The sequence below is a fragment of the Macrosteles quadrilineatus genome, unplaced genomic scaffold (genome assembly GCF_028750875.1).
Source record: "Macrosteles quadrilineatus isolate MER2022 unplaced genomic scaffold, UCM_ALF_1.0 Scaffold_4__1_contigs__length_99947679, whole genome shotgun sequence".
NCBI classification, from domain to species: Eukaryota; Metazoa; Arthropoda; class Insecta; order Hemiptera; family Cicadellidae; genus Macrosteles; species Macrosteles quadrilineatus.
The window spans coordinates 71,765,588-71,791,674 of NW_026542597.1; the positions used below are offsets into that span (position 1 = coordinate 71,765,588).

The 26,087-nt window shown below is 33.9% G+C and overlaps 2 protein-coding genes across 2 annotated transcripts in view; both read left to right on the forward strand.

The window, feature by feature from the left end:
• LOC128993043 (uncharacterized) overlaps positions 1–7,461 on the forward strand; it is a 43,882-nt gene extending 36,421 nt beyond the window's left edge. The window contains exons 14-20 of the mRNA XM_054416796.1: positions 376–475; positions 2,206–2,337; positions 2,693–2,806; positions 4,116–4,436; positions 5,832–5,978; positions 6,961–7,053; positions 7,420–7,461. Coding sequence (XP_054272771.1) covers positions 376–475; positions 2,206–2,337; positions 2,693–2,806; positions 4,116–4,436; positions 5,832–5,978; positions 6,961–7,053; positions 7,420–7,461 — 949 coding nt within the window. The remainder of the gene's footprint in view (positions 1–375; positions 476–2,205; positions 2,338–2,692; positions 2,807–4,115; positions 4,437–5,831; positions 5,979–6,960; positions 7,054–7,419) is intronic.
• Positions 7,462–11,254: 3,793 nt separating this feature from the next.
• LOC128993044 (polycystic kidney disease protein 1-like 2) lies at positions 11,255–23,049 on the forward strand. Its single transcript, XM_054416797.1, has 13 exons — positions 11,255–11,316; positions 11,730–11,839; positions 12,574–12,685; positions 15,165–15,331; positions 15,945–16,074; positions 17,213–17,396; positions 17,926–18,069; positions 18,560–18,768; positions 19,383–19,474; positions 20,093–20,179; positions 20,988–21,188; positions 22,096–22,325; positions 23,032–23,049. Exons 2-13 carry the CDS (start codon positions 11,767–11,769, stop codon positions 23,047–23,049), a joined length of 1,647 nt encoding a protein of 548 aa, XP_054272772.1. The 5' UTR covers positions 11,255–11,316; positions 11,730–11,766.
• Positions 23,050–26,087: the final 3,038 nt, after the last annotated feature.

Genomic DNA, 26,087 nt, shown 5'->3' on the forward strand with positions numbered 1-26,087 from the left:
GACACATAAAAACTCTACAGTCAACAGTCCATAGAGAAATAATACCTCTGTAAATTAAAGAGTTTAAAGTTTAAAGCATTTTAGATAATAAATCAAATGATTTATTATTTCTTCAGATGACGTAGTGCTTTGTCACTGGATTGAGAAGTTATTTGAAACTTTTATCATGATAATGTGATTGATAATTTAGGTTACATGCTAGTATCCTTATTTTTAATCATTCACTTAGTGCAAATAATATTGTAAATACATAGGAGAAAGTTTTATTCTAAGTGCTTAACAAATTTTGAAGAATTTTCATCTCCAACATTTACTAAATCCCACATTTTACCCTAATATTTTATTTTGACTTGAAATGTTGTTTTATGTTTTCAGAAATATGATGGATTGTGTGGATATGGCCGTTATTGCTCAAGATAGAAACGTAACTAAACTTGCTCCCGAGGAAAACATCAACTATGATGTGTACGACAATGTTCGTAACCTAAAATATTAGTTTTACAATTAATTCTTGACATATTCATTGGAAATTTACAAAATCTTTAGCTTTTACTGCATCAGTGCAGTGTTATATGTTTGTCGGTGTGTAAAAGATATACGATTGACCTTTAATAATGCGGGCCACATTAATACCATCTTTGCTTAACCCATTGGGGAAGGAATTAATGCGCTACCTGCAGCACCCTCTGGCGGCAATTAATTTTACCGAATTTGTAGACTTTTACTCTAACTGCTATAGAAAGAAAACCTTAGGTAGTAAATTAATAATTCTTTCACCATTTTGTTCACAGTAAAATTGTCTACAGAAAAGTGGTAATTGGATAGTCAAAGTTCTAAACTAAAAATATATATATATATAAAGATTATAAAAATAAAAATTTTAAAAACAATATTTTGAAAGTAAACTTGATATACAAATTCCAAGATTAATCCAGACACCAAATAACACTACTATTATAAAGGTCAATCGATTCCCTACGTAGAAAAATCAAAAGTTGTGTACTTTTATAAGTAATAACATTTTTTAAAAAATTTTTGTTTACCTTACCGCAGCTGATTTTTGGTGATATGTGGTTTCCATTCAACACAAAATTGTTTGTTATTCGCTAAAATAAATGAGTAAATACACAAATCAAGAAGCAATATATTTATAAACATTATAATAGTAAGAAGAAACAAAAAGGGCGAAAAATAATAATAACTAAATAAAAAATGGCGCTGCCTAGCGGTGACACGAGCGGCTCTCATAAGTCGGCCGCCGGGCCTGCAGTGGCCGTACGAGTAACGCTCGTAAGTCGGCGCCAATGGGTTAATCTGAACAGCCATTTATAGCAGTTTATGAATGTTTCATCTATGCTAGGTACCCGCCATCAGTTGAATAGTCTAACGGTTTATTAGACGAGGCTGTCTAGCATTAGTGCTGTAAGCACTTCTAAAGTCGAGATTAAAATAATCACTCCTGAAGAGTCTCTGGTAATTGATAGAGCCCAGTCAAACATCAAGTAAACTTACAAGCTGCAGTATTCTTTTTATAATCTCTGCAAAACGCAGGAATTTCCCTCTCACCATTGTTCCAATAATGGTCTCCCTTACCTAAGTCATCTCACCAAGCTATTTTTTTTTTCAAATTAAATGACAGAGGAAGAGTTCAGTCCATGACCAACACCCTCTTATCTTTTTCTTGCAAATAATCCTCTAAAATTCACTCAAACCAACCGTTACACCTATAACACTAGTTATAAAACAAATTCCCTATTTAATCTCAATACAAGTTAAAAATCCTTTGAAATAAAAATCCTACATAGGATATTCATCACCTACCCAGCAACACCAGGACTGGTATTCTTCATATTCTTCGACTTAAACTTCATATTCCCTGAAATAGTATTTTTCTACCACACTGAAAATGTAGGTAACTGTTTAGCTTCCTATTGTCGAATATGATTTTATAAGAACATAATTATTTTAAGATAAAGTATGTAAGTTTGTGACCCCATTCATAGAACTGTACCTCAATAATAAAAGAAATTTGATTTGTTTCTCAAAAATAGTAGGCATATAAATGCTTTTTACTAAAAAGTGAGCAATCAAGTTTGCTCATTTTGTCACAATCAACTAGGCCTATAACTTTTGTCTGGATAAGTATTTTTTGTAGGGGAAAATAATTGCTTATTATGTCAAACATTCCTTTTTTTAAATTTGTAGCTAAATGTTGCCTCCAATGACATGGCCGAGGCACTGATGATTTCCATGTATTTGGTGGGTCGAGTTCAGCCTTATGGAGCGGTGGGGAGGCAGATAAGGTCGACGGAAGGAGTTTCTGAAATGTATTCCTACGTAAGTTACCTCTACATAGCTAGATTTTTCTATTCAATTCAGTTCTATAGTACGTACATTTCAGAGATATTCTGGGGTTTGCATGCATGTAAAATGAAAATATGTACTTATAGTTTTGGACATGTAATACCATGCGTTAGTAGTATAAAATACAAAATATAAAATTAGTGATTTACAGACAGTATTGAAGACATGCTTTAACTAACCCATTTGATGAGAGCGTTAGTTGAAGTGAATTTAGTTCAGGAGAAGTCTCAAATTAGTGTATTCTTTTTTGAAAGTATATGTTGTAAATGGATGAATTATAAATTCAATATACATTTGAAATGAACTCTGCCCATTTATTGGTTTACAGGTCAACAATGCAGATGGCTTGGTAGATGTGGCTGGTTCAAATATCACCTCCTATGTTAACATGTCAAAAAGTCTGGCCAATACATTCGATGAAAACCACGACTTAATGCTTCAGGTATTGTAACATAATTGTGAAAAATCAAATGTTTTAAATGATAATCAGGGGGAGGGGCTAGGTAAACTATTATGTGTCTCAATATGTTTTAGAAATTAAATTTGATAAAATTTTTGATAATGTAGTATAATCCCAAAAAAAAAAAAACTAGTTAAAGAAAGAATATTTTAATCTTAATGTCATCCCAACACTAACTCAAATCATCACAACAAAAACATAAACGAACATAAACCATATGCTTTCAACAAGACAGCAAAATAAAGACTATTAAACAGGTAATCCAATATCACACTTCTCCCACTTCAGATAAAGCTCCACTTCTCTTACAGTCTTACGTAGTTGGTCTGCGTGTTTACGCTTCAGAAGTCCACCACACGAACTTGGTAGGTTAGCTCACCAGTTCTTGATGTAGTACCCAGACTTCTCCCCCCTCTGAAAATTCCCTATGTCTACTTTTTCCATGGTGATAATACTTTTGTTTAAAAAACTGATTCTGTTATCATGTCTTTAACCGTGGGCTTTAAATTGTCCAATGGAGACAAAGTCTTTGGCAAAAAACTGTTATGAAGGAGGTTTGCTCGTGGACTTTTGTGGTGTGTTTCTGTATGCAAACAGTAGCTTCGCCAACTTTTGTGTTTGATCTTGCCTTCTCGATTTGAAGGTTTTGATAAACGGTTCAACTTGGCCATTCGTCTTTGGATGATACAGTGTACTGCAGACATGTTTGATTGTGTTATCCTTGAAAAACTTCTCAAAGACCTCTGCAGGGTTTGCCCTGTAACCATAATGTAACTAAAATGTACAATGTAACCATATGCTTTCAACAAGACAATGAAATAAAGACTATTAAACATGTGATCCAATATCACAGATACCGTGAATAGGTTACAAATTACAGAAATTCATTTAATTTAATATGGGCTAACTTTTTTTTAGTTGAACTCGCACTTCCAAATTTTCTTTTTTTCAGTTATATGTTTCTGTTATTTCAGTTATATATTTCAGTGATATATATCTAAACCATTATTTTTTTATCTTTTTTATCTAACACCTCTCGATTTTGTAAGGTTGATCACTCTTACAGTTGAACATTCCACAAACATAGATGTGATTTCTTAGCAATAAATAACATATTTTATTGAACATTAATTGGCATACATTACCCCATTGAACATTGGTCCCCAATTGGCAGCAGCACAATTTATTGGTAAAAAAAAACTAATCATAGCTGGACAATATTAATTGAATGTGCTGACTGCTTCTAAAAAAAGTTGTATACAACAACTTTTTACATTACATTTCATTCCAGTTTGCACCTATAAAGAAAAATCTCTTTTGGTGGGCGCAAAACAACATCAACACCGAAATCATCATGGTTGGGCTAGCAGAAAGGCTGTACAGACCTGGTTATTACTATGTCCCAAAAGTGGAAGCCCCTGTCCAAATCTTCATGAAGGTGAAGAAGATGGAAAAGACTACAGTTAGAGGAGTGGCTACCCAACTTGACCCAACACTAGATAATGACACACTGGACAAGATAGTTCTAGTGCACCGCTTCATTCTGCCACCACTGAGCAAACTATTTATAACCTTCAAGTTTGACGGGAACAGTTCAACTTCGCCTTTGAGGGTGAGTAGGATACGTAATTGTTATACAGTACAGTAAGAACTAACAGTTGACAAAATAGTTCTGGTGCACTGCTTCGTTTTTCCAGCAAACTGTGATCTTTTAATTTCTACAGCTCAACTTGGTCTTTAAGCGTAAATGGGACAACTGGTTTTTGATACAGGCGTACAGTTTATGCTATGGCATATAGGCCTACAGTGGATGCTGCTAACATGAAAGATGTGGTGCATTATCCTCATCTGTGAAAGTGCTGCCATTTTAGCGAATTTCCCTATAGGGAAGTAGCTATTACCGTAGGTCTCATGGTAAGACCTAGGCCCGGGACCGATTTACTTTTTCATTTTGATGTCCCCAGAGGCCAAAAACACCATTTGTTCAAATTTTTATATATCTATATATAGATATATATATATGTCCATCCGCACGATAACTTGAGTAATTTTTTTCCGATTTTGATAAGATTTGGTTTGAAGGTGTAAGGCGGGATAAACTTGAATGAGTTCGCGAACCAGCATGATCGGACTATGGGAGTGGGGGTTTATGGGGGGTTTTATGGGGTAAAAATAGGTTTTTCCCGTTTTTGACCCTAAAAACACAAAACTTGACAATTTCTTTCATTTTGTAGAGCTTAAAAAAAACAAATAATTTAGTATATTGAAGCGTTATTATGCGCCTAATTGTTACGGAGAAAATTCAAAAAAATTGTAATTTTAAATTCCCATGTTATTCTTATGGAGAATAAGTCAACTGTTGTAGTTTGCTTGTTTATGAACATATTTTGATCAAATTTGGAGAATAGATTAATCTCTTACTAAACCACAGTACCTTTTAACCTTTTACATAAAAAAAAACTTTTTTACCCTCCCTGTTGCAGCAAACCTAAGTACTCATTAAACTAATTCTGTTTAAGTAGGGAATAAATGTGATATTTTTAAGGAGACATTTTAGTTTAAATCCAATCAGGCAAATGGAAATTCGCTAAGTCTGCAGGTTTGCTGCGGCGGGGGTATTTTTATGGCTCTTTCCCAGGAATTGGGTTTTGCCTTACTTCAGGCTAAGTCTAGGTGTAACGATATTATCACTTCGATAAAATCCATAGGGGATTGGTGAAATATGAAGTCACATACTCTATAGGCCTGCTCGCTCCCCAATTTCCTGCACATTGATGACCAAGGTGCAGGATAGGGCGGATGTCGCTCAATAATTGCATAGATAAAGGCATTTTTTCTCCTTCCTTCTCAGAATACTGCTTATATAGTAGCGGCAGAAACATTAGTCAATTTCTACTAAATAAGGATATCGCTATTAAAACAAAACTCATAGAAATCAACTAAGAAATTATCACAACAACAATTGTTACAAACTAAACAACAACAACTAAATTGACTAAAATTTCAGGTATTGATTAATTTTAACGAGCGACCTAACTGGGAGGCCTTGTCTGGAGCTAATGTTGTTTCACAACAAAACCCAGACGTGGTTATTCCATATGACATTGTTGAAAGAGAACACTTCTACTTCATGGGAATCCTTCCAGATAAAAGTGTGAGTATACGTTTTCACCACGAGAATCAGCTGTTTATGAAATGTTACTAGCGATGAGTAAAAGTAACATTGCAGGCTAGGAGCAAAACTGATACTTTCACTCATGTTTATTGGTAGTTGATTTGATCAAAATAAATCAGTAGATTTAGGTAAAAATACATATATATATTCCTAGTATTAAAAAATAGCCATGTTATTTAAGAGATGATTGCTGTAATTTTTTATTGCGATTAGTAAAAAGTGAGGGTTTCAAAACATTTTGTTCCGGAGTGTTGCAAAAGAACCTATAGCAATGAAAAAGATACATAAACCACTCTGAAACAGGAAATCACAACAACAAAATACCAATAAACCACACAGAAAACTGTATAGTAGTCCAAAAATACCCCTTTAATTAAACAGTATAACAATAACAGACAAAATTAGGAGAATACAATGGACATGTAATCACAAGATAACGGCTCAATCGAGACTGAGATACCGTCAGGCAAATTACCGAAGTAATAGCGACGGAATCTAAAAATGGGTTTCACGGATGTGAAACAAACTCTATCGCCCAAGGCGGAGTGACGTAACATGCCACATAAAAAGGGAGAATTTTGACTTTTTATTTGGCATTTACATATTTTCTTGTGATTTCAGTTAACATTTTGTGTGAATGTTGAAGAGGTGTTTTAGTTTTCCTATTTCCCAAGACCTTTTTTTCCTTACGCTTCAGTTCATTGGTTATTATTAAAAGCCATACTGGCTGGATTCCGACTGATGATTGGCTTATTGATTGGCTTGCTAATTTTATCTATAGCTTTTTCATATATAAAATTTGTACTAGTAAACAAATTGTTTTTGGGTTTCTCATTCTGAATGTTGTAGAAGTGGATGGACTATTCAATTTAATGTCTAAGGTACATACGTTAACGTCATCAGTAACAATGAGGTAGTTGGAATTGTAATTAGTTTTAGTAATTTTTATGTTATATTTTAGGTTCCAGTAAATTCCACGGTTGACTATTCTTTTGATCTTCATTTTGTGAATTGCCATATCTGGGAAAATCAGTGGATTAATCACTATTGTTTGGTAAGTAAATCGCTCCTACTTTTCAAATGCTTGATTGCAAAGGGTATCATCTTTGACCGATAAGTCAATGGTATCATAATGAATAATCACTAGAGTTTGACTATTCCTAATTGTAATTTTTATACAAAAAACAAAACAAATAATACTAAAAATATTAATTTAGTGACCAAATCAATACATTCAAGCAGTGTTTGGTTGGTACCGGTAATACACTAATGGCAACTTGCACTTGGTTGGCAAAAGCCAAATTATCCTTATCAAACAATATGCTATAGGTATATAACTAATCGCCTCTTGTTTTTAGTTTTTTCCAATTAACCAAAAAATGTAAGTAACTTTTTGTTGTCAAAACTATATTATGTAAAGAAGGCCACCAAGAAGCTTAGTATTCCTCGTGGTGAAAATTGAGTATTAATTAAAGTTTTGTTTGCGTTTGTATTTTTATTTTCATCATCATCTTTTGATGAACAAAACCTTGAAAGATATTTAGGCAGATCGAGTTTTAACTAGTTGTGCTAAATTTTGATAAGCGCAAAACAGCTGTAGCTAGGATCAAACAGAAATTCATCATCATGCAACATATTCTATTCAATCTTGTTTAAACTTATATAAATACAATTTACACATTTACAGGTTGGACCAAAAACATCGGAAGAGACAGTTGAATGTCAGTGCACTCACTTGTCGATATTTTCAAGTTCAATTTTCGTTCCACCAAACGACATCAATCCCATTTTAGACGCACCTCTATTCCTCACAGTTCCAGAAAATCCTTATGTGGTAATTTTTGTGATTGTTATCCTTCTTTTGTTTCTGCTGCTACTTTTGTGGGCTTATCGAAAAGATCGGAAGGACGCACTTTGTGTAAGTATTTTTAATGAGCTACAATAACTATTATATCAAATCAAATAATTTTATTGAGCTAAAAAGTTGACAATGCATTGCATTATGTAGGCCTATTGTATAAATAATTTGTTTGATTTTAAACACACCTAAATGTGTACAAGGATGTCAAAAACCAGTATTTCTTTAAGACAATGTGTTTTGATGCATTAAAGACGGTTTTCAACACCACCATTACTTTAGCTACTAACTTATTTTTCTTAACAAAATGTTTTAGGTGATTTTTTTTTAGTTCAAAATTATTTCCTGAAAGTCATATCTTTAAAACATTATCCCAGTTTCTGTATACTGCACAAGTATAACAGTGCAATAGTTTTCATAAACTAACTTATTCCCAGTCCCCACACACAGAGCACAGTCTATTTGGTAATTAATTAATTATGATCAATAAGCTGTTTTGTGTGTTTCAGGGAATTAAATACAGTCCTGACTATCCAACCTTATGATTATTTGGCCATTTTGTAATCTGACCCTGCCTGTGGATGATCAAGTACTGTCGCTAATAACTTCCTTTTTGTCCTAGAGCGATGTCATCGTACTCCATGACAATTTCCCAGGAGAGAGCTATGCCTACTTGATCGCTGTATTCACTGGGTCTCGTCTAACAGCAGGAACTTCTGCTGTCGTTGGCCTTCGTCTTTATGGAGACACCTACGCCACTCGGGTAAGCAAAGTTTTGTGCGCACCTATTTATGAAATCAGCTTTAAAATGGGGGCTTAAAGGTTTTTCTCCCTAGAGAGTAAAAATGCTTCTTATGACCCACAACTCATGTATTAAAAACGGCTGTTTTTGCTGCAGTATGGCAAAAAATATGTTATACGACATAATGCTAATATTGAGTGGCTACAGTGCAAGTTGGTCTAGAGGTGCTTTAGTTCTGTTTATTGGGCTTTTTATAAATGGTCCTGACTATCATGTCTTATGTCATCTATGAGAGACGGGCCAAAGCCTCAACGCGCTTCATTTGAATTTGTTTAATCATCGCGTACCCCAATGTTGAGATATTCAGAGACCTCCAATGTCCAGGCACCTAATGCCTGCATTGCACTGAACAGTTCCTCCTCAGGAAGGCGACTAACCAGATTTCCAAGATTTGTCCTTCTTACCTCTGAGATCTCCTCAATGTGAAAGATCAGGTGAAAACAGTTTTCTCTGACCTCCCACACTTCACACAGACCAATTTGAGGCAAATGCTCTTTGACAAGCCTAGGTCAAGTAATCAGCTCCATAGTTTTTCTTTCTGTTGTCTATCTAATGTTTTGTCCAATTCTTCCCCTAATCAACCTCAGGGAATCTGAGGCAATCCCTTGAGAGGAGTGAGCTTACTTACTCTAAAAAGGATTGCTTCAGCCCTTCTCTTACAATGTTTTTTAGTGGCCCATGACACGCTTGAGGTGCACACAGGTGCCTCAGAAGGGTAGAGAACCGATCATAGTTGTCGTAGAAGCATTTGCTAGCCAGTCAGCAGCAATGTTACCTTAGAGTGACCAAGCACCCACAATAATGGATTTAGTATTTTGGCGTCCCTAGGCCCCATAATTTTTTGCCCCTTGTCCTGTCATTACTTTCTTACGTACCTTTGATAAAAACTATATCAGGCCTATATGTTAATTGCTTAAACACTACTCCACAATGGAATTGTACCATTGCAAGTTTTTTAAAGAATTTACTTGGTTCTGGCCTTAAGGAAATGCTGTCTTAGCACTTACCCTTTTAGCAATTTTATGTATTAAATAGAGTGCTCACGTTTATGGGACTGAATCAAAACGATCCAACCAAAACCAGCAAAACATTCCTGCAACAAAGCATGGCCTTTACAGGTGCCGTAGTGCTTCAAAAATTATTCCCAAAAACATGAACTCCGTACAGTAAAAGATACCATAGGTAAAAAATATCCCCTTATGGTAGATTTTTTATCCGGGCTAAGGCAATTTTTCCCATTCTGCTCTCATATTTGACTTAAGTTACACCCTGTTGGGTTTCTGTCCCAATTGATAATTATAATACCGATAACAACTGTTGCAGCCAACCGTCCTGAAGTGCGAGACCAGGAGAGTTCTACAAAGAGACAATGATGACTGGTTTCTATTGTGCTATCCTGTATCCTTAGGTATGCTCAATGCTGTGCAACTCTGGCATGACAACTCTGGGAGGAACCCCGACTGGTAAGACAATCGGCTCTTTAAATCAGTAAAATTAAATGCTCCCTTATGGCTAACCAGCAGAATATTGACAGAAGCCGTGCTCTAAAACTAGATGATCTTAACTCCTCCGATTTGTATTCAAACAGTTTTATATCATAGATAAAACATACTCCCATAGTAGAATTTTCATCCTTATGGAACAGCTGAAGCCAATTTTATTGTCAGTTCTGTACGGTGCACTGTAGACGTTGTGTGACTTGGCCTATTGTAAATAATACTGAACGGCTTGGTAAATCTTGAATCGTATGTTTTTTTTACAATTTGATTCTTGTTATTTAAGTATTTTTAATCCTCGTTTAACAAAATAATACAATCTAATCATAAACAATAACTCGCCCGCTCTATAGCTATATAACCAAACAGTAAAGCTCAAATCATGGAATTAGCCATAAAAAATTGGCCTTATAATAATATAGAAACAAAATGTTGTTGACACTAGCGCCTAGTGTCGCCTTACATGAACTAGACACAAAAAACAAGCTTCAAAATTTACAATTGAACAATCTATGTTTTGGTTTCTTGGAAACAAAAAAGCACAGATCATATGATTTACCATAAAGACTATGTTTGCTTATAATTGCTATTCCCTTAATGTAATGCATACTACATTAACAAATTAACAAATGGTTTTTAGTGAGGGTATTTACTTAATACAGTGAAAGTTACTGAGGGGCCTATGCTGTTTGTGGTTTGTTATCCGACAGCTGAGGATGGGCTCTGATCCACTGGGTTTTTGCATTATCAGATACTGAAATCAATTGTTGATTGGTGTGACTCAAGCACTGGCCCTCAGATTGAAAGTTCTTGCCCTAACCACTCATACAGAATGTCTTCTTAGAGTTTTATTTACAGTTAAAGCTAATACCAAGCATTTACCCTAAAATAATCACTTTTATCCACTTCAAAAAAGTTTAACTTATGAATTCATGCAATGTATTCTAGGTACTGCTCAAAGATTATAGTGTACGACCTCCAGGCCACGACCCAGTACCTGTTTGTGATGGACCAGTGGCTGGCATTGGAGGTAGACGAGTTTCCGGAAGCGATGGTTCGACCGGCAACCACGGACGAGGTGTTGAGTATCAAGCGGATTTTTCTGGACAACTCTGTTCTCGGCTTTAGGGAAAATCATTTGCACCTGAGCATCCTGGCTAGGTAATGACTATTTAAAACTTGTTTGTCTCAGTAAATACTGTAAGTAATAAATGTTATTCTAACATAGTGTAATATTAGCAAAACTATAACAATGATGAGTGTTGTTGAATTAGTAGTGTGTTTGATTTGTACGTGTAGAATCATTAAGGCATTGTCATTCAAACATATTTGTACCATGAAAAACTTATACTCTACTGTATACTGAAAACAAGAGTTGTGAAATAAAAATGACTGAAAAGAAAATGTAAAAAAATGTTCAACCCAGGTTCAAGAATTTGAGTGATCTTAAATTACCACATTTTTATTGTAGCCTGTTTTGCCTGTGTCTGTCATTAATAATTTTAATTTTGAAATCCATGTGCTTTATTCATAATCTAGTTCAACTGCGTTTACACTTGTTGTCTGGTTTTCAGACATCCGAGGAGCCCTGTCTCTAGAAAACAACGTTTGATGGTCCTGATGGTTTTGATAATGTCAGCCATGTTGGCTAGCATTATGTTCTTCAAAGTTACGGATAAATTTGGTATTACTGCAGTTATTTAATGTGGTTACAATTTATTACTAAGTTAATTTTAATAGTTTGTTCCATAAAAGATAAAAGACAAGCACAAATCATATAGTTATATTTATACATATCCTAAAATCTATACCTGTAATGAAAAAAAAAACATGGCTGAAACACCTGAACAACAGTGATAATGTGTGGGTGATAGTCCTCATTTTTGGTTTTATCTTTATTTTAATTTTATAAAATTTTTGTGTCGTTAAAAATTAATTATGATTGAAGTCGAAAATTAAGATAGACAATGCAAAGTAAGCATTTAAAAAATGTAATGTAAATCTGTTATACTACAGACAATAGACCATCCCTTGAACTAAACCAAGCGCAACTGCCGATAGAGGTCTATAATTGGTTCCTTAGTCTATGGTTATAAGCTAAGATTAAAACAAACCAAAAATATTTATACAGATTAAGGTCAAGTATTTACTTAATTGCTAAACAAACAATCTTGTTTGTTAAAAAAAATAATGTGAATTAAGAATTGTTGAGCCTTATGTTTGTGTTGTTGTTGTTGTTTTTGGAAGAGACCAGTAGAAAAAGTCTCATAAAAACATCCACTGTTTTATTTTATTGTAGTTTTCTATTTTTTTTTTCAAATACATTTGAAAATAGTTCAAAAATAGTTTCTGAAAATGATTTGTGTCTTAAACCAATGAAACAACCAATCGTAATTGCTGTGTTGAATTGTTTTTTAGCTGAAAACGTTGATGAGTACCACTACAGCTTTGGTCAAAGAGAGCTCATGATAAGTATTCAATCGTTTGTGATCTCCACAGTCTTTGCCTTTATTGCAATGTTTCTTTTTAGGTAAGTATTTCCACAAAGTAGACTAAATCTTACTATCTTAAAATAATATAATCCCAAACTAAAAGCAAGTTTAAACAAATTAAGAATTGTAGCCAGGGAGGGCGGACGTAGGTTGATGATTGAAGGGATAAGTGATATTGGTAATTGTTAGGTAACTGTGTTGCGTTGAAATAAACTTATAATAAAAAAATAAACTAAAGAGCTTTAAGTGGACTGTAATTGTGTATATTTAGAAAAAGAATTAATATAACAGATGTTAAATTAAATCATTCCAATACATATGTAATAGAGGAAACAAGCAATATGAGAACATGGCAAAGAGTATCAAACAGTAATAATGCGATATATATATTCATTACAAATTGGTTTAAATATATAGTTGTCTGACTGTTGTGCTAGAGCCTGGAGGACCCTAGTATGTTGGAATTAAGAGCTTGCTATCTTCTGCTACCTTCATAAAATGACTATTTAATTAGAAACTCTGTTTGGGGACCAGAGGGCGGAGATCTTTACCCAGACCAGAAGCAGGCCAAGCCAGCTTTGATTACTACGAAGGATGAAACTAACAAATTTAACTACAACATTGAAATAAACCTACCCTTCCAAACAAAATTATTAAATATACTGACAAGTCCGCTATATTGCAAGACGATAATAACAGGGGTCTGTTGCGTTTATTAACACCTAACTGAAGATATCTGGACTCTAAATCATTTCCTGAATGATTTATTACTGAGGTTTCAATTTGGTGACTATTGCATGTCTAGGAAGAATTACCTCGTTAAATGAGGTAGTCATAATTTTGGAATTTACATGTCTGGGAATGAGGTGAAAACTTTAAATTGTTAATCTAGCCTGCCATTAATTTTACAACTACTTCATATGTGAGACTTATCCTGATATGTAAGAGAGCCATGACGTTGCTACTTGTACAAATACCGGCGAGACACAAGACGGAGGAATTCTCTATTCACTAGCTCCTCGACCGTTTCTAAGAAAAAAACAAGCTGCAGACCGAAAGTGGCACGCTGATAGGAAAGGCCGGCGATTTTGTTGTGTGGCACTATATAAAATAAAGCATCACAGAATGTGTAATACTTACTTTACTTGTATATATTATTTTCTGCTGTTGAAAAAATAGGTTGTTAACTCAACTTGTTATTCTAAAATCTGTGCCTAGTGAAAGCCAAAGCAAACATAAAGTCAATATATCAAATTGAATCAGATCAATATTAAATTCTGGAGATGACATTTATCAGGACTCTGACATATTCAGAATCATAATCTATTTATTATTATAGACAACGTCAAAGAACACTAGAAATACAATAACATGCTGAATAAAAGGAAAAGTCCTAACTCGACATCTGGATCCAGAGATACTCCATATCCTCTCAGTCAATTTGTCTTTGTGCGTTTTTCATTTTGTGTCCGTGTGTGTGCCAATGGTTGTATAAGGAAAAAATATTTTAATGCATTTAGTTTAAGCAAATTCGAATTTGAGTGACATCTGAATGGCATGGATTGGCGGGTATTGGCAGGTTTCTTAAGGGAAGCCTGGAAACACAGATGGGCACTAGTAGAAGAGTTTGATTTTTAAATTTACAATTCTCCTATTTTTGAAGTGCCAATGCAACTTGTAATCTGCTTTTCTTAAAAATCGAACTATTTGCTTTTCTTTTATTTTCATTCAATAAGTTGAGCTGTATTGTTTTATTGATTTAATTAAAAAATTAAACTGTATTTGTTGTTCTAGTAGCTTTTTGTTATTTTTCTCAGTTTTTATCGTGATATGGCCCTTCCGGGCAATGCCTAGAAGTGTTTTGTTAAGCATATGCCCTGCGTGGTATCTGTGAATGTAAAAACAAAAGCAACAATAAGGCACTTATTCATTCATTCATATAAAAGGAAAAGTACAATGTATACTTGTCAGACGAACAGATAAAAGAGAATAAAACATAACAAATAACATTTAGCAACACTTAATTAAAACTATGATAATTGATAACTACAGTAGACTCCCTCTTATCCGGACACCTTTTAACCGGACATCGGTTTAACCGGACTACACTCGGCTAAAATGACATCTCTTTAACTGGAAGATTTTTATCAGCACATCGGTTTAACCGGACTAGATCGGCAGGAAGTGGGCAGTACTGAAACGACTGTTCTCGTGGGAAAGATTTGAGACCAGTGATCACGTGTCTAAATACAATGCTATCCTAAATTGAAGTCAAATACTGTATACAGTATGTATTTAAACGGTCCGTTCAAACGACTTTTTGGGGACGTCGGTTTAACCAGAAAAACCAATATCCGGACTGGCTTCGGTTCCGAGGAGTCCGGAAAAGAGTAATCACCAAAGGGTCACTGGATCAAAGCTCTTTAAGATAAAGTTAAACATTATATGCAAAAAATTCTAATTTTTTGTCTAACACTTAATTAATTAGCAATATATATTTAAATTATATTTTTTCAGGAAAGGATATAAGCAAAGAGACTATCAAAACAACAAACGTAGTACATTGTATATGCCAAGGAAACGATCGTCAATAACGGACAAGTATTGGTTTTCTGATAAACCAGCGTTTGTGGACTTGTCTACTTTCATAGCTTACGATGAGAAGCCAACAAAAAAACGCAAAGGTATGTAATATTATTTATAATATTTGTTAAAAATGAGTTTATAATTGTTATTGAATTTATATTTATTCATATGGTACACATTGGTGAGGAGCAAGCTGGTTTATTGGTAGAGCGTGGCTAGAGTTTTTTCTGGGTTCAATTTGATCCCAGTGATAATGTTTCAACCCTCTAGGCCAAGCCTGAAATAACGCCTGAAATGGTTTCGGCTAGCTAGGATGGGAAGGCATAAAAATAGAAAATAGCCTGTGTCATTGAGTCAACTATGGGGGTTTTTATCTTCAAACATGCTTACAACTTCAGATTATAGTGTTTTGGAAGCAATATTTATTTTATAAACCTTAAACCTTTGAGTCGAATTTTTTTCATGTTTTCGGCGAGTATAGGTCCCCATTTGAGCAGTAAAGATCGCCATTGGACCATAAAGATAAACTTTTTTGATTTTTTTTGTCGCCATTTTTGAGCAGTCAGGAAAATGGCGGGCGGCAACCTATACTCACCAAAAAAGAAAAAAAATTCAACCTCAAAGGGTTAACAGGTTGATTCATTTCTAAAAAAAATAGCATAAGAGAATATTTTATACTTTTACTGCCACATTGATCCTGTTTTCCACCAGATATGACTATGTATGAATCATTCATCGCAGCCATCAGAAACTGTGTTCATCACAAGACTCTTCGCCCTGTTCATTTAGCTACTGAAGGCTCGGAAATAAAAGTGAACAAAGGATGGTTGATAGCGGCATGGTTAGTTATTTATGTTTTTTTACTTGGATACTGCAAGTAGAATTTTTTATATTCAAGCCAGAAGCTTGGTTTTATGTTTATTTGGTTTTATTTGGTTATTTGGTTTTTAATAGAAGGCATTATTCTTGACTAAATGTTTGTCTCTTATTTTTGTATAACCAAAAACAAGCATTAGTTTTAAAATAGATATATTAGATCGTAATGAATAGATAGCGAAATAACAAAAAATAAATATAAGACAACACACTCTATTTTTACCTCATAAAACACCTTAAAATTTGTCATAAGTTGATATATTAAGGATGATTTTATTTAAAATCCATGGCTTTTCGGTGCCCTAATGTCTACAAATTCTGGTTTCAGTCCGTTCAGTGTTTTTTTAGCTTGATAACTCGAGAAAGAAAAAATCCGATTTTTATGAAATTTGGTACTAACGTGTAAACCTTCAATTCTAATGAGTTCGCAAACAAGCATGATTGGACTATAAGGGAAAAAAATTATTATTTTAGGGGGAAAATTTGGTTTTTCTTATTTTTAACCATAAAAACATAAAATTTAGCAACTTCTTTCCAAACCATTTGTTTGTATAGCTTATAAAAAAAAAATTATATTGCAGCATTATTATGCGCCTAATGGCTACGGTGAAAATTCCAAAAAAATTTGTAATTTAATATTTCAACTTTATCTTATAGAAAAAATTGTAAACTGTTAAAATTTGCTTGTTTATGAGCATATTTTTATCAAATTTGCAAGCATTCAAATGCAAAAAAAATTCATTTCATACTAAACTATTAACATTTTACAAAAAAAAAAAAACACCTACCCTCCCTGTTGCAGCAAACCTAAGTACTCGTTAAACTAAAGCTATTTAAATAGGGAATAAATGTGGTACTTTTTAGGAGATATTTTAGAGTAAATTCAATCAGGCAAATTGAAATTCGCTTAGTCTTCAGGTTTGCTGTGGTGGGGGTATTTTGTTTTTTAAATCGGTTTCATTACAAAGATATTTTAACAAGCAGGGAGCTAACTAATCTTCCCTCCCCAATATACAGTGTATTTCTTCATTCATTCACTCAATAAAAGGATATCTTTAGGTAAACACCTATTCAACTTACTAATATTCGGTAATTTCTTTCAGGGTATTTTCAATTCTAGTGATTATTATATGTGCATATCTTGTTATGCTATACAGTCTTAAGTTTGGGAAAGTAAAAAGCTTAAAATGGTTAAGCAGCCTGGTGGCAGCACAAGCTCAAGATATTTTCATCTTTTCTCCGCTGAAAATACTGATACTTGCCTTATTATTATCAGCTGCATTTGAGGTGAGAGGATTTGTATGTTTGACAGTGACATTAGATTTATTTCTATATTGTGTAAGAATATGGTTCGAAAACGGTCATGGTACCATTTAATTAATTAGGCGTGCAAATTGTGTACAAGTTTAACGAATGTAATTTAAATATTAATGACAGGCCTCATTTTTAATCTAATAATTTATTTGTGTTAATCAAAACAAGGGTTGATTGATACATTGAATTTTACTTTTTAAAGGAAATAATCCATGAAGCATGTTTTAAAGTAGAAGCATATTTAAGGGTAAAATCACAGTTTAAAGAATTTTTTTATTTGTAAATAGTTTTACTTCACATTACTATAAAATATTGTTTAGCATACCTAATTCTACTGCCTTCTTGGTAGTTTGTTGTTGTACACTTTACCCTTTTAGCCTAAGTGTGCAGCAGGTTTTCAAATGAAGTATGTCTGTAAACCAAGTGAGATGAAATAAATTACTAGTGAAATCTGTGAACCAAGAACAAATTTTGACTAATATTTTATTGTTTTCTTCTTTAGAGAACAACTGACATTTCTGCGTTCAAACTTGATGTCAACAAGGCAGTTAAATGTGACCTCGTTGGAGATAAAAAATACTTGGATAATTTAATAGAGTACCGAACAAAGAGTATATACTACCCCATGACAGATGAAGTTAAAGCTGTAAGTAGATGGTGTTTAAAAAAAATTCAATAATTTTATTTTAAATTACTATATATACAGGTAAGCACCATTAATTAAAATCAAACATAACTTAAATTGGTTGGTACAAAATATGAAAAGATTATAATACAGTACATTAGTGTAAAGAAAAAGATAATTGAAGCAATTCAATGCATAGTATCTTCTGTGGTTTTAATTTTAGAATATGTAACTGTCAATTGAAGCTTCTCCTTGAAATCATTATTGATTTGTTTCCTTTAACACCTATCATCTTTATGTGAGCTCTTTGGGGAACATTATGATATGAACAACCCCTCAATGGTACGAATATTTAGAACAAAAAATACAGGGACAGAAATCCTGAATTTGTACTGTGAAAATAAAAGCTTGTATCAAGTTAGTAAAAGCGTACAGCCTAGTTACATATGATTCGTTTCAGAAGCTGTAAAAAATGTAATGCAAATGAACCCAAGACAATTAATTTTTTTAGAAAAAAAGAAGAAAGGCCATGAGGAAAATGAAGTGGAGAATCATTTTAGATTTTCTCGCCGTGCTGGCGTTTATATTGATTCTGTGCTACATTATGAAAATTCTGTGGAGCGGAGCACACTTCCATCCTAACTCTCATGCTGCCGAGATGATGATGACCAAATATAATGGCCGATTTGTCGCACTGCAGGATGTTTACAATCGGACACAGTAAGTAAAATGGTGTTAGTTGAAAATAACAGGAAATTTACTCAAGTTTCTTTCATTGTTGATTTGAAATCCTATGTTTTGTGTGTTATTTTATGTATATTTAGTCTATGTTGATCCATATTCATTCAGATGCTAAAACATCTTGGAGGTGCATCAGTTTTTTTTTTTTTAACTAACATTTTACTCAGGAAAACTAATAAATAATGAAAATGAAGGAAAATAAGTAAATCTATGATATAATCCAACTCTTTCAATAACATAAAACAATTTATTTAATTGTTAATACGACCTTACGGCCAATAATTTACATTTTAATTGTATGTCCAGTCCACAAATGGCACTTTTTGAAAAAAGGGTAGGTCTTAAACTGTTTATGTGCTTCCGTGGAAGTTTATCAATCTTGAACTGTCTTTATTTCTGTAACGAGCAGTTTACAACAAACTCCCTAATGCATTTGAGGGGTATATGCAAGGCCGAATTTTGGCCTGCTTTCTTTTTCCAGTAATGTCCAAAATAGTGTAATTCTGTCATTTCCACGGACATGCCCCCTCCCCTGAATTAGAAGGTATTAATTAATATATGTTGTTAGGGGTTAATACATTGTTTTTTTACAGATTCTTTACCTACCTACAGAACACTTTTGTGCGGTCCTTGTTTGTTTTTAGATGGTTTAATGATTTGAATTTCCAAACACTAAGTCCTCCAGGTATAGTGTGGCAATGCACCATTTTTTAAAATTTATGTTCATTAATTTTTTACGTAAGAGTTTCAACTGAGAAAGCCTATGAGCTCTTTTTGTTTAACATTGAATTAAATTTGTTTTACGATAGAATACAAATTGTATTTCTTTATTCAATCCTTTTTGACAATGAATACAAGTTGAACTGTATTTCATTATATAAGAGAATGAAACACACATAGAAGGTAATTTTTTCACAAGTTCTCCTACCACAAAATACACTTTGTTAAAGTAAATAGTACAAGCAGACTAAATAATCTTATTAGCATTAAAAAAACTTTTTTGCTTTGCACTTCATTGTTATTGTTAGGTAAACGAGTTTTCCTTAAAATGAAACATAATAAATATTTAAAATCTTTGGGTGCTGCATGAAAATAATCTACTCCCAGAAATGAAGTGAACAACTCTTGATGGAAACCTTAAAAAAACAGCCATGCTGTTCTTCATATGACTGTTATTATAACTACTGTATTAGTCAGTGTTAACTGTCAAAAGCTTAATGGAAACTATCATTCATTGAACAGAACACTTGTATGGATAATAAAACAAACTAAATTTCACTTTATTTGATGTTATGTACTACAGACGCTCCTGAAAGAAAAGACTGGACAAAGGATTTTGTATCCAAAATGGTGGGAGCTCCACGACTAAGGCAGTTACGAATTGTTGCCAGTAAGTTAAATTATATTGCTTGGTTGCTAGATAATTTATTTAACTGTCCCATAGCAAAAATAATAAAAAGTATTCACTGTAATTTTCAGATTGTATCTCAACTAAGATAAGCTGCTGAGGTATTGGTATTTCAAAATTGGATCAGTTAGGGAATCATCGCACACTTGTGCCAAGAATATTTTTTTTTTTAGCTTCTTTAAAAATGTACTTAACAGAAAGCAAATCTAGTGGTTGTATTTTTTAGAGTAGAGAAATCGTTTACTGTATGTCTCTCTTAGTTTCAGATTCAGTCACATGAAACGGAAGCCAGCCCCAACTTGGATTTCTAGGAGATACACCATTGATTATAGGTTTGAGAAAGCCCAAACCTTGTACCAACTGCAAGCTACCTACTTCTGATATTGGCCATTACACGTTTCTGCTGATAGAAGTGTGTAGCTTTTTGATGGTTTGAAACTGTCCAGCTGTCCCAGATCATTGGGCTTTCAATAAATTATCCTGACTAATGAAACATCTGGTCTTAGTCAGTAACAAAGCTACACAAGCCATCTCACTCCATTCTACACTCATCCTTCGTTCATATTTGGTTTAAAATACACACCTAGGTGGAGTCCGGTCTCAAATGATAATGATGAGCATATCCTAGACGTTTCTTAGGTCGTATTGACACTCCAATAGCAGACGATTAGTTTGCAACAGTGGTTACCATGACTTGAGTCGACATTTAACTGCAATGTTTGATGTAATTCTTTGCATCATTGTTGAGTTAATTTACAAAAATTTTGACTCTAGTTGAATTGTCTGCCAGGTTCCTGCGCAGTACATCACGTTATGGTAGTCGCTGTGCAGGATTGCATCCGACCGTGGAGTGAGGGCTACATGGACACTGACACTTACGGTGTCCAATGGAAGAAGGCGGACTTTGACGACGAGATTGCGTATGCTTGGGGTTACCGGACCTACTGGATGTATCAGGAGCCCAAGAACACCTCTGTGTTTCCATTATCTGGTATGGTCACTTTGACGTTTGCTAACCTAACCAACAAAAGCTAGGCCTACAATTTTTCAAATTTGAAATTTGTTTAAAGTAGTTTGTATTACTGAAAGGAAATTTTGGAAGGCTTGTGTCAAAGAATCAATCCATGGCTGTGCAGTTTTCATGTTGTATATTCGCTTATTCCTTGGCTGAGTGTCAATTTGATTTGTAATGAAATAGATTACATCTGTTATACTACTTTAAATACTACTCGAGGTTGAAACTGGCGAGTCTAGTACTTGTCAGTTAATAATTATGAGGATAGAAAGAACTATGGTTGAAGCACAGTGATGTGTCAAAATAGTGGTTAATGTTTTAGTCAGTTTTTTGGTAGATCTTGAAACTGTTAACAGTGAGAAATTGTTTTCTAAGAATGGGAATGAGATTCATTATCACAAATATAATCACGTACATACAGTACTTACATATCAAATGGATTATGTCATTGGTTGGTCATATTTTGATTTAACAGCATCATACCACAATGATTAGCACAGCCGTTTGGTTGCCACTACTTTGATTTGAAAAAAAATCCATAATCCTTCAAATGCGATTCCAAAATTAAATTTTATTTTTGTATACGTATGTTTTCCAGTGAAAAATGTTTGTTTGGTTGAAAAATGCACACTTTTGTTGAGTCAATTTACATTTACTGGACAAAATGCTGTAGTTTTACAAATTATAAACAAAATCCAAGAACTTCTTAAGATTACTTAGTAGTTTAAAATTATTTCACAATTAAATCAAAGCTTTTGAGTACCATATTTAAACTGTTCATTATCTACGTTGCCTATATCTTCACACATACAATTCCAATACATTGAGAGTTGCTGACTTAAAAAAATATATTTAATAATAAATAATAAATACTTTTTTTTAGGGAAATCGGGAGTTGTCTATCCCTCCGGAGGGTACATTCTACCTCTTGACGTCAAGAGAGATCAGAGTAAATCGTACGCAATCCAAGTGGAGCAGGAACATTGGGTCGATCATCGTACAAGAGCCGTGTTTCTTGAGCTGACGCTGTACAATGTAAACAACAACTTGTTCAGTCAAGTTACGGCGATCATAGAACACATGACCTCTGGGCTCTTCATGACGCTTGCAAACGTAAGTGACAGTGTAATATTTTTTAGCTGTAGCCCGAAATTGTTTTTTTACATTACTTGAGGCTGGACCTAGAGGTTGCGGCATTTTTTACTTAGATAATATCCATTGATGACTGATGGGATTTGAACCTGGGAGCTCGGGGACCGAAGTCTCGATCTCTTCCACTTGACCAGCTTGCTCACACAGTGGAATATTAAGAATGTTTTGTGTTTTCACGCCAATGATATTCATAAGATTTTTGTAATAGAACTGCAAAAACTCTGGTCGTTTTACTACCTACTTTACTTGAATTTAGTTAGTTATCATCATTGATTAGCCAATGAGGTATTTGAAACCAGAATTGACAACACTTAGGATCGAACCAACAATCTTTAGATTTAAAGGCGAGTATTAACCACTTGGCTACTCAGACGATTCTAAGACAGACTAATGTGATGCTTGGTGATCAAAAGAGTGGAAAGAAAACAATTGCGGGTAAAAAAAGTAAATAGTTAAATCACTAGTAGTGTTACCGATGCTTTGGATTGGATGATGGACCTAGGTTCAAGAGTCATTCAAAGCTATTGTTCAAAACAGCTACCCATCACCTCTGATTATAAAAGAAAAATGGTATATTCTCTATTACCATAATTCCGTTCAAATTTTGAAAAAAATAGGTTTTACAAATTAATATTTTGTTTCTTGATTGAAAGTTTACCATCATTAGGCCATCACAGAGGCATAGCAGGGTGTCCACAGAAAATTTTTCATTAATTTCCATGACTTTCCATGACTATCCATGACCATTAGCCATTGATTTCCATGACTCATGAACTTTACTCGAAAATTATAATATAACATACACACACGAATAATACTGCCCAGACAAGTTATTTCGCAAAAAATACTGAATTATGTATTAACAGATAACAATGGAGTACAATAGGTACAACAATGAAGTACGGTAATACAGACTCAAAACTAATAAACTAATACAACTGTTATAAATTGAATTGTCAAACATTTATGAAAACTCCTGAAAAATGCTACAATAGCCGGGGTTAAGGCCGTCTAGAGCCTTCAAATCCATCCAACATTGGGGATTTCCATGACTTTCCATGACTTTTTGCCTATTTCCATGACTTTCAATGACCACAATTTTTTTCCATGACTTTCCATGACTATCCCTGACTTTCCAGAATGTGGACACTCTGCATAGTAATAACATTTATAATAATCATTAGTGGTAACATTTTGGACAGCTGTTGATGGCAACCCTAGGGGCGTAGAGAGAATGGGCGCGTTCTGGGAACATGTACCGGTGCACCGGTGCACCGGTGCAGATTAACTGGTGAGTCACTTACTCACCGGTGCCGCCCCGGGGCAAGATTCTTGGTATCCCAGAACGGTTAGTCACCGGTTTACGGTACACATCGGATTATAATTTACACATTCACCTACTATTTGCTTTATAATATTTAAATCAAACAGACTTGCCCTCACGGAATAAATTATTTGAAAATTATCATTTATTACGTAATATAACCCCCTCATTGAACAAATGGTTCACTCATTACGCAACATAACCTATAAAACTAATGAACATTATTCGGTGGACCCGCCATCTTGCCGTAACTGCAAGCTGTTGTCAAAGAAACTGACGAATCAGAGGCCACCGGTATTATGCACCGTACAATTTCTCCGGTGCATAAATCTTGCACCGGTGGAGGAAAAAGAAGAAATAGCTGTCTGCTAGGTTAACTCACCGGTCTCCCAGAACGACACATTTTTTGCACCGGTGCAGCACCTGTGCACCGGTACATGTTCCCAGAACGCGCTCAATCTTTAACAAATTTTCAGATTTATGTTTGTATACATAAATCCATAATTCATTGAAATGTAAAGAAGTTATAGCTGTTATACTTACTATACCTACAAGTAAATAATTTATTTATTTATTATTTAGAAGTAGAGATTTACTAAAAATGTTTTTTATTACTTCCAGGTGGATTCAGTACACACAAAAGAAGATTTCAGTGTTTGGAACTTAATTTACATAGTTTTCATTGCTGCTTTGGCCTTACGAATCGCTTACAAAATGAACAGAAATGGATTGTTCAATTTTTTCAGGAATTTTCTAAACATTTATGAAGTACTAGTTGTGGCTGTTGGAGTGCTAAGTGTGATATTTTATCTGATTCATACGAAAGTTTCTACTATTTATGTAGAGGAATTCCACAGGGAAGGGCTAGATTTGTTCTTCAATTTCGAAGATATGATCAAGTATTTTCGGTACACCAAGGCACTTTTGTGGATACTCTTCTGTTTGTTGGTGTTCCGGTTGTTTGTGAGCTGGCATTTCGGCGAGAACTACTTCTACTATTACCACACGTTCGTGTTTTCTTTACAATGGATTGTCATTTTGTTGATTTTCTTGTTGTATTACTTTTATTTAGTCTGGAGAATGATTGGTTACTCCATTGACGGAAAAGTTTTTTACAACAGCCGTGTGAATATTCTATACTACAAAATGTACAACTGTATATACAAACAAGATTTCCACGATCGAACAAAACTGATCGCCTTTGTACTATGTGTAATGGCTTTATTTTTTAAAGTAATTTTCTTTGTGATGTTCACTCACTACTTCCAAATAGGAAAACGGAAACGATTACTTCCAATGGAATATTTAAACTTTTTCACTTTTTTTGCTGAAGAATTTGGACGATGTTTCGGGAAGAAAAAAGAAGAGGAATTTGCAACTGATAGACAAATACATAGGAAGAGAGATGTTAAAAGGTCAAAGAGGTCTACCATGTATTAATTTTTCCACCCCATAGTTCTGTTGGTATATTTATGCAACCTTTATCATTTTTGAATTATAATAGCTATAATTTAAAATAAAATACTTCTATCCATAGTTTTTAATGTATATAGAAAATGGGTTAGCTGTATTTAAGTTAATCCTCAATTCAAGTTTAATTGAATAAAAAGAAAACCTAATAGAATTCAAATTTCAGCTTTAACTGACTAAACCTTGAGTCTAGGCCTGTGTTATAAATACTTATTTAAAAACAAAAAAAACTAAGGCTCTCTAAAGTCTTTACTGTCCACCCCTAAATCAGTATGGTATAGGTATAGGGTAATTGTAGAAGGATGTAAACATTGGCAAAACGAGGCCCGCAGTGGGAATTGTCATTAGTTTCAAGGTAGTGATTAAATTTTAGGAATCTGCTGATTGGCTGATTGAAGTGATTAAGGCTACAAAGGTTTACGTCATTCTTGATAGTCTTATAGATTAAGTCCCTTATCAGTTCGGTAATCTATCATTCAGTCACACCCATAGTTACTTGTTAGTAGTTTAGGTGTGTTTTAGCGAATTTCCCATATAGGGAATAAGCTATTACCGTAGTACTCATGGTAAGACCTGGACCCGAGACCGATTTAATTTTTCATTTTGAGGTCCCTAGAGGCCAAAAACACCATCCGTTCAAATTCATATATATATATATATATATATATATATATATTTATATATATATATTTATATATATATATATGTGTCCGTTAGCGCGATAACTCGAGCAAAAATGATCCGATTTTGATTAAATTTGGTACAAACGTGTAAACCTACGTTTATTTGTACGAGTTCGCGATCCAGCATAATCGGACCATGGGAACGGGGGTTTATGGGGTGTTTTATGGGGTAAAAATGGGTTTTTCCCATTTTTGAACCTAAAAACAAAAAATTTTCTTTCTAAACCGTTTTGTAGAGCTTAAAAA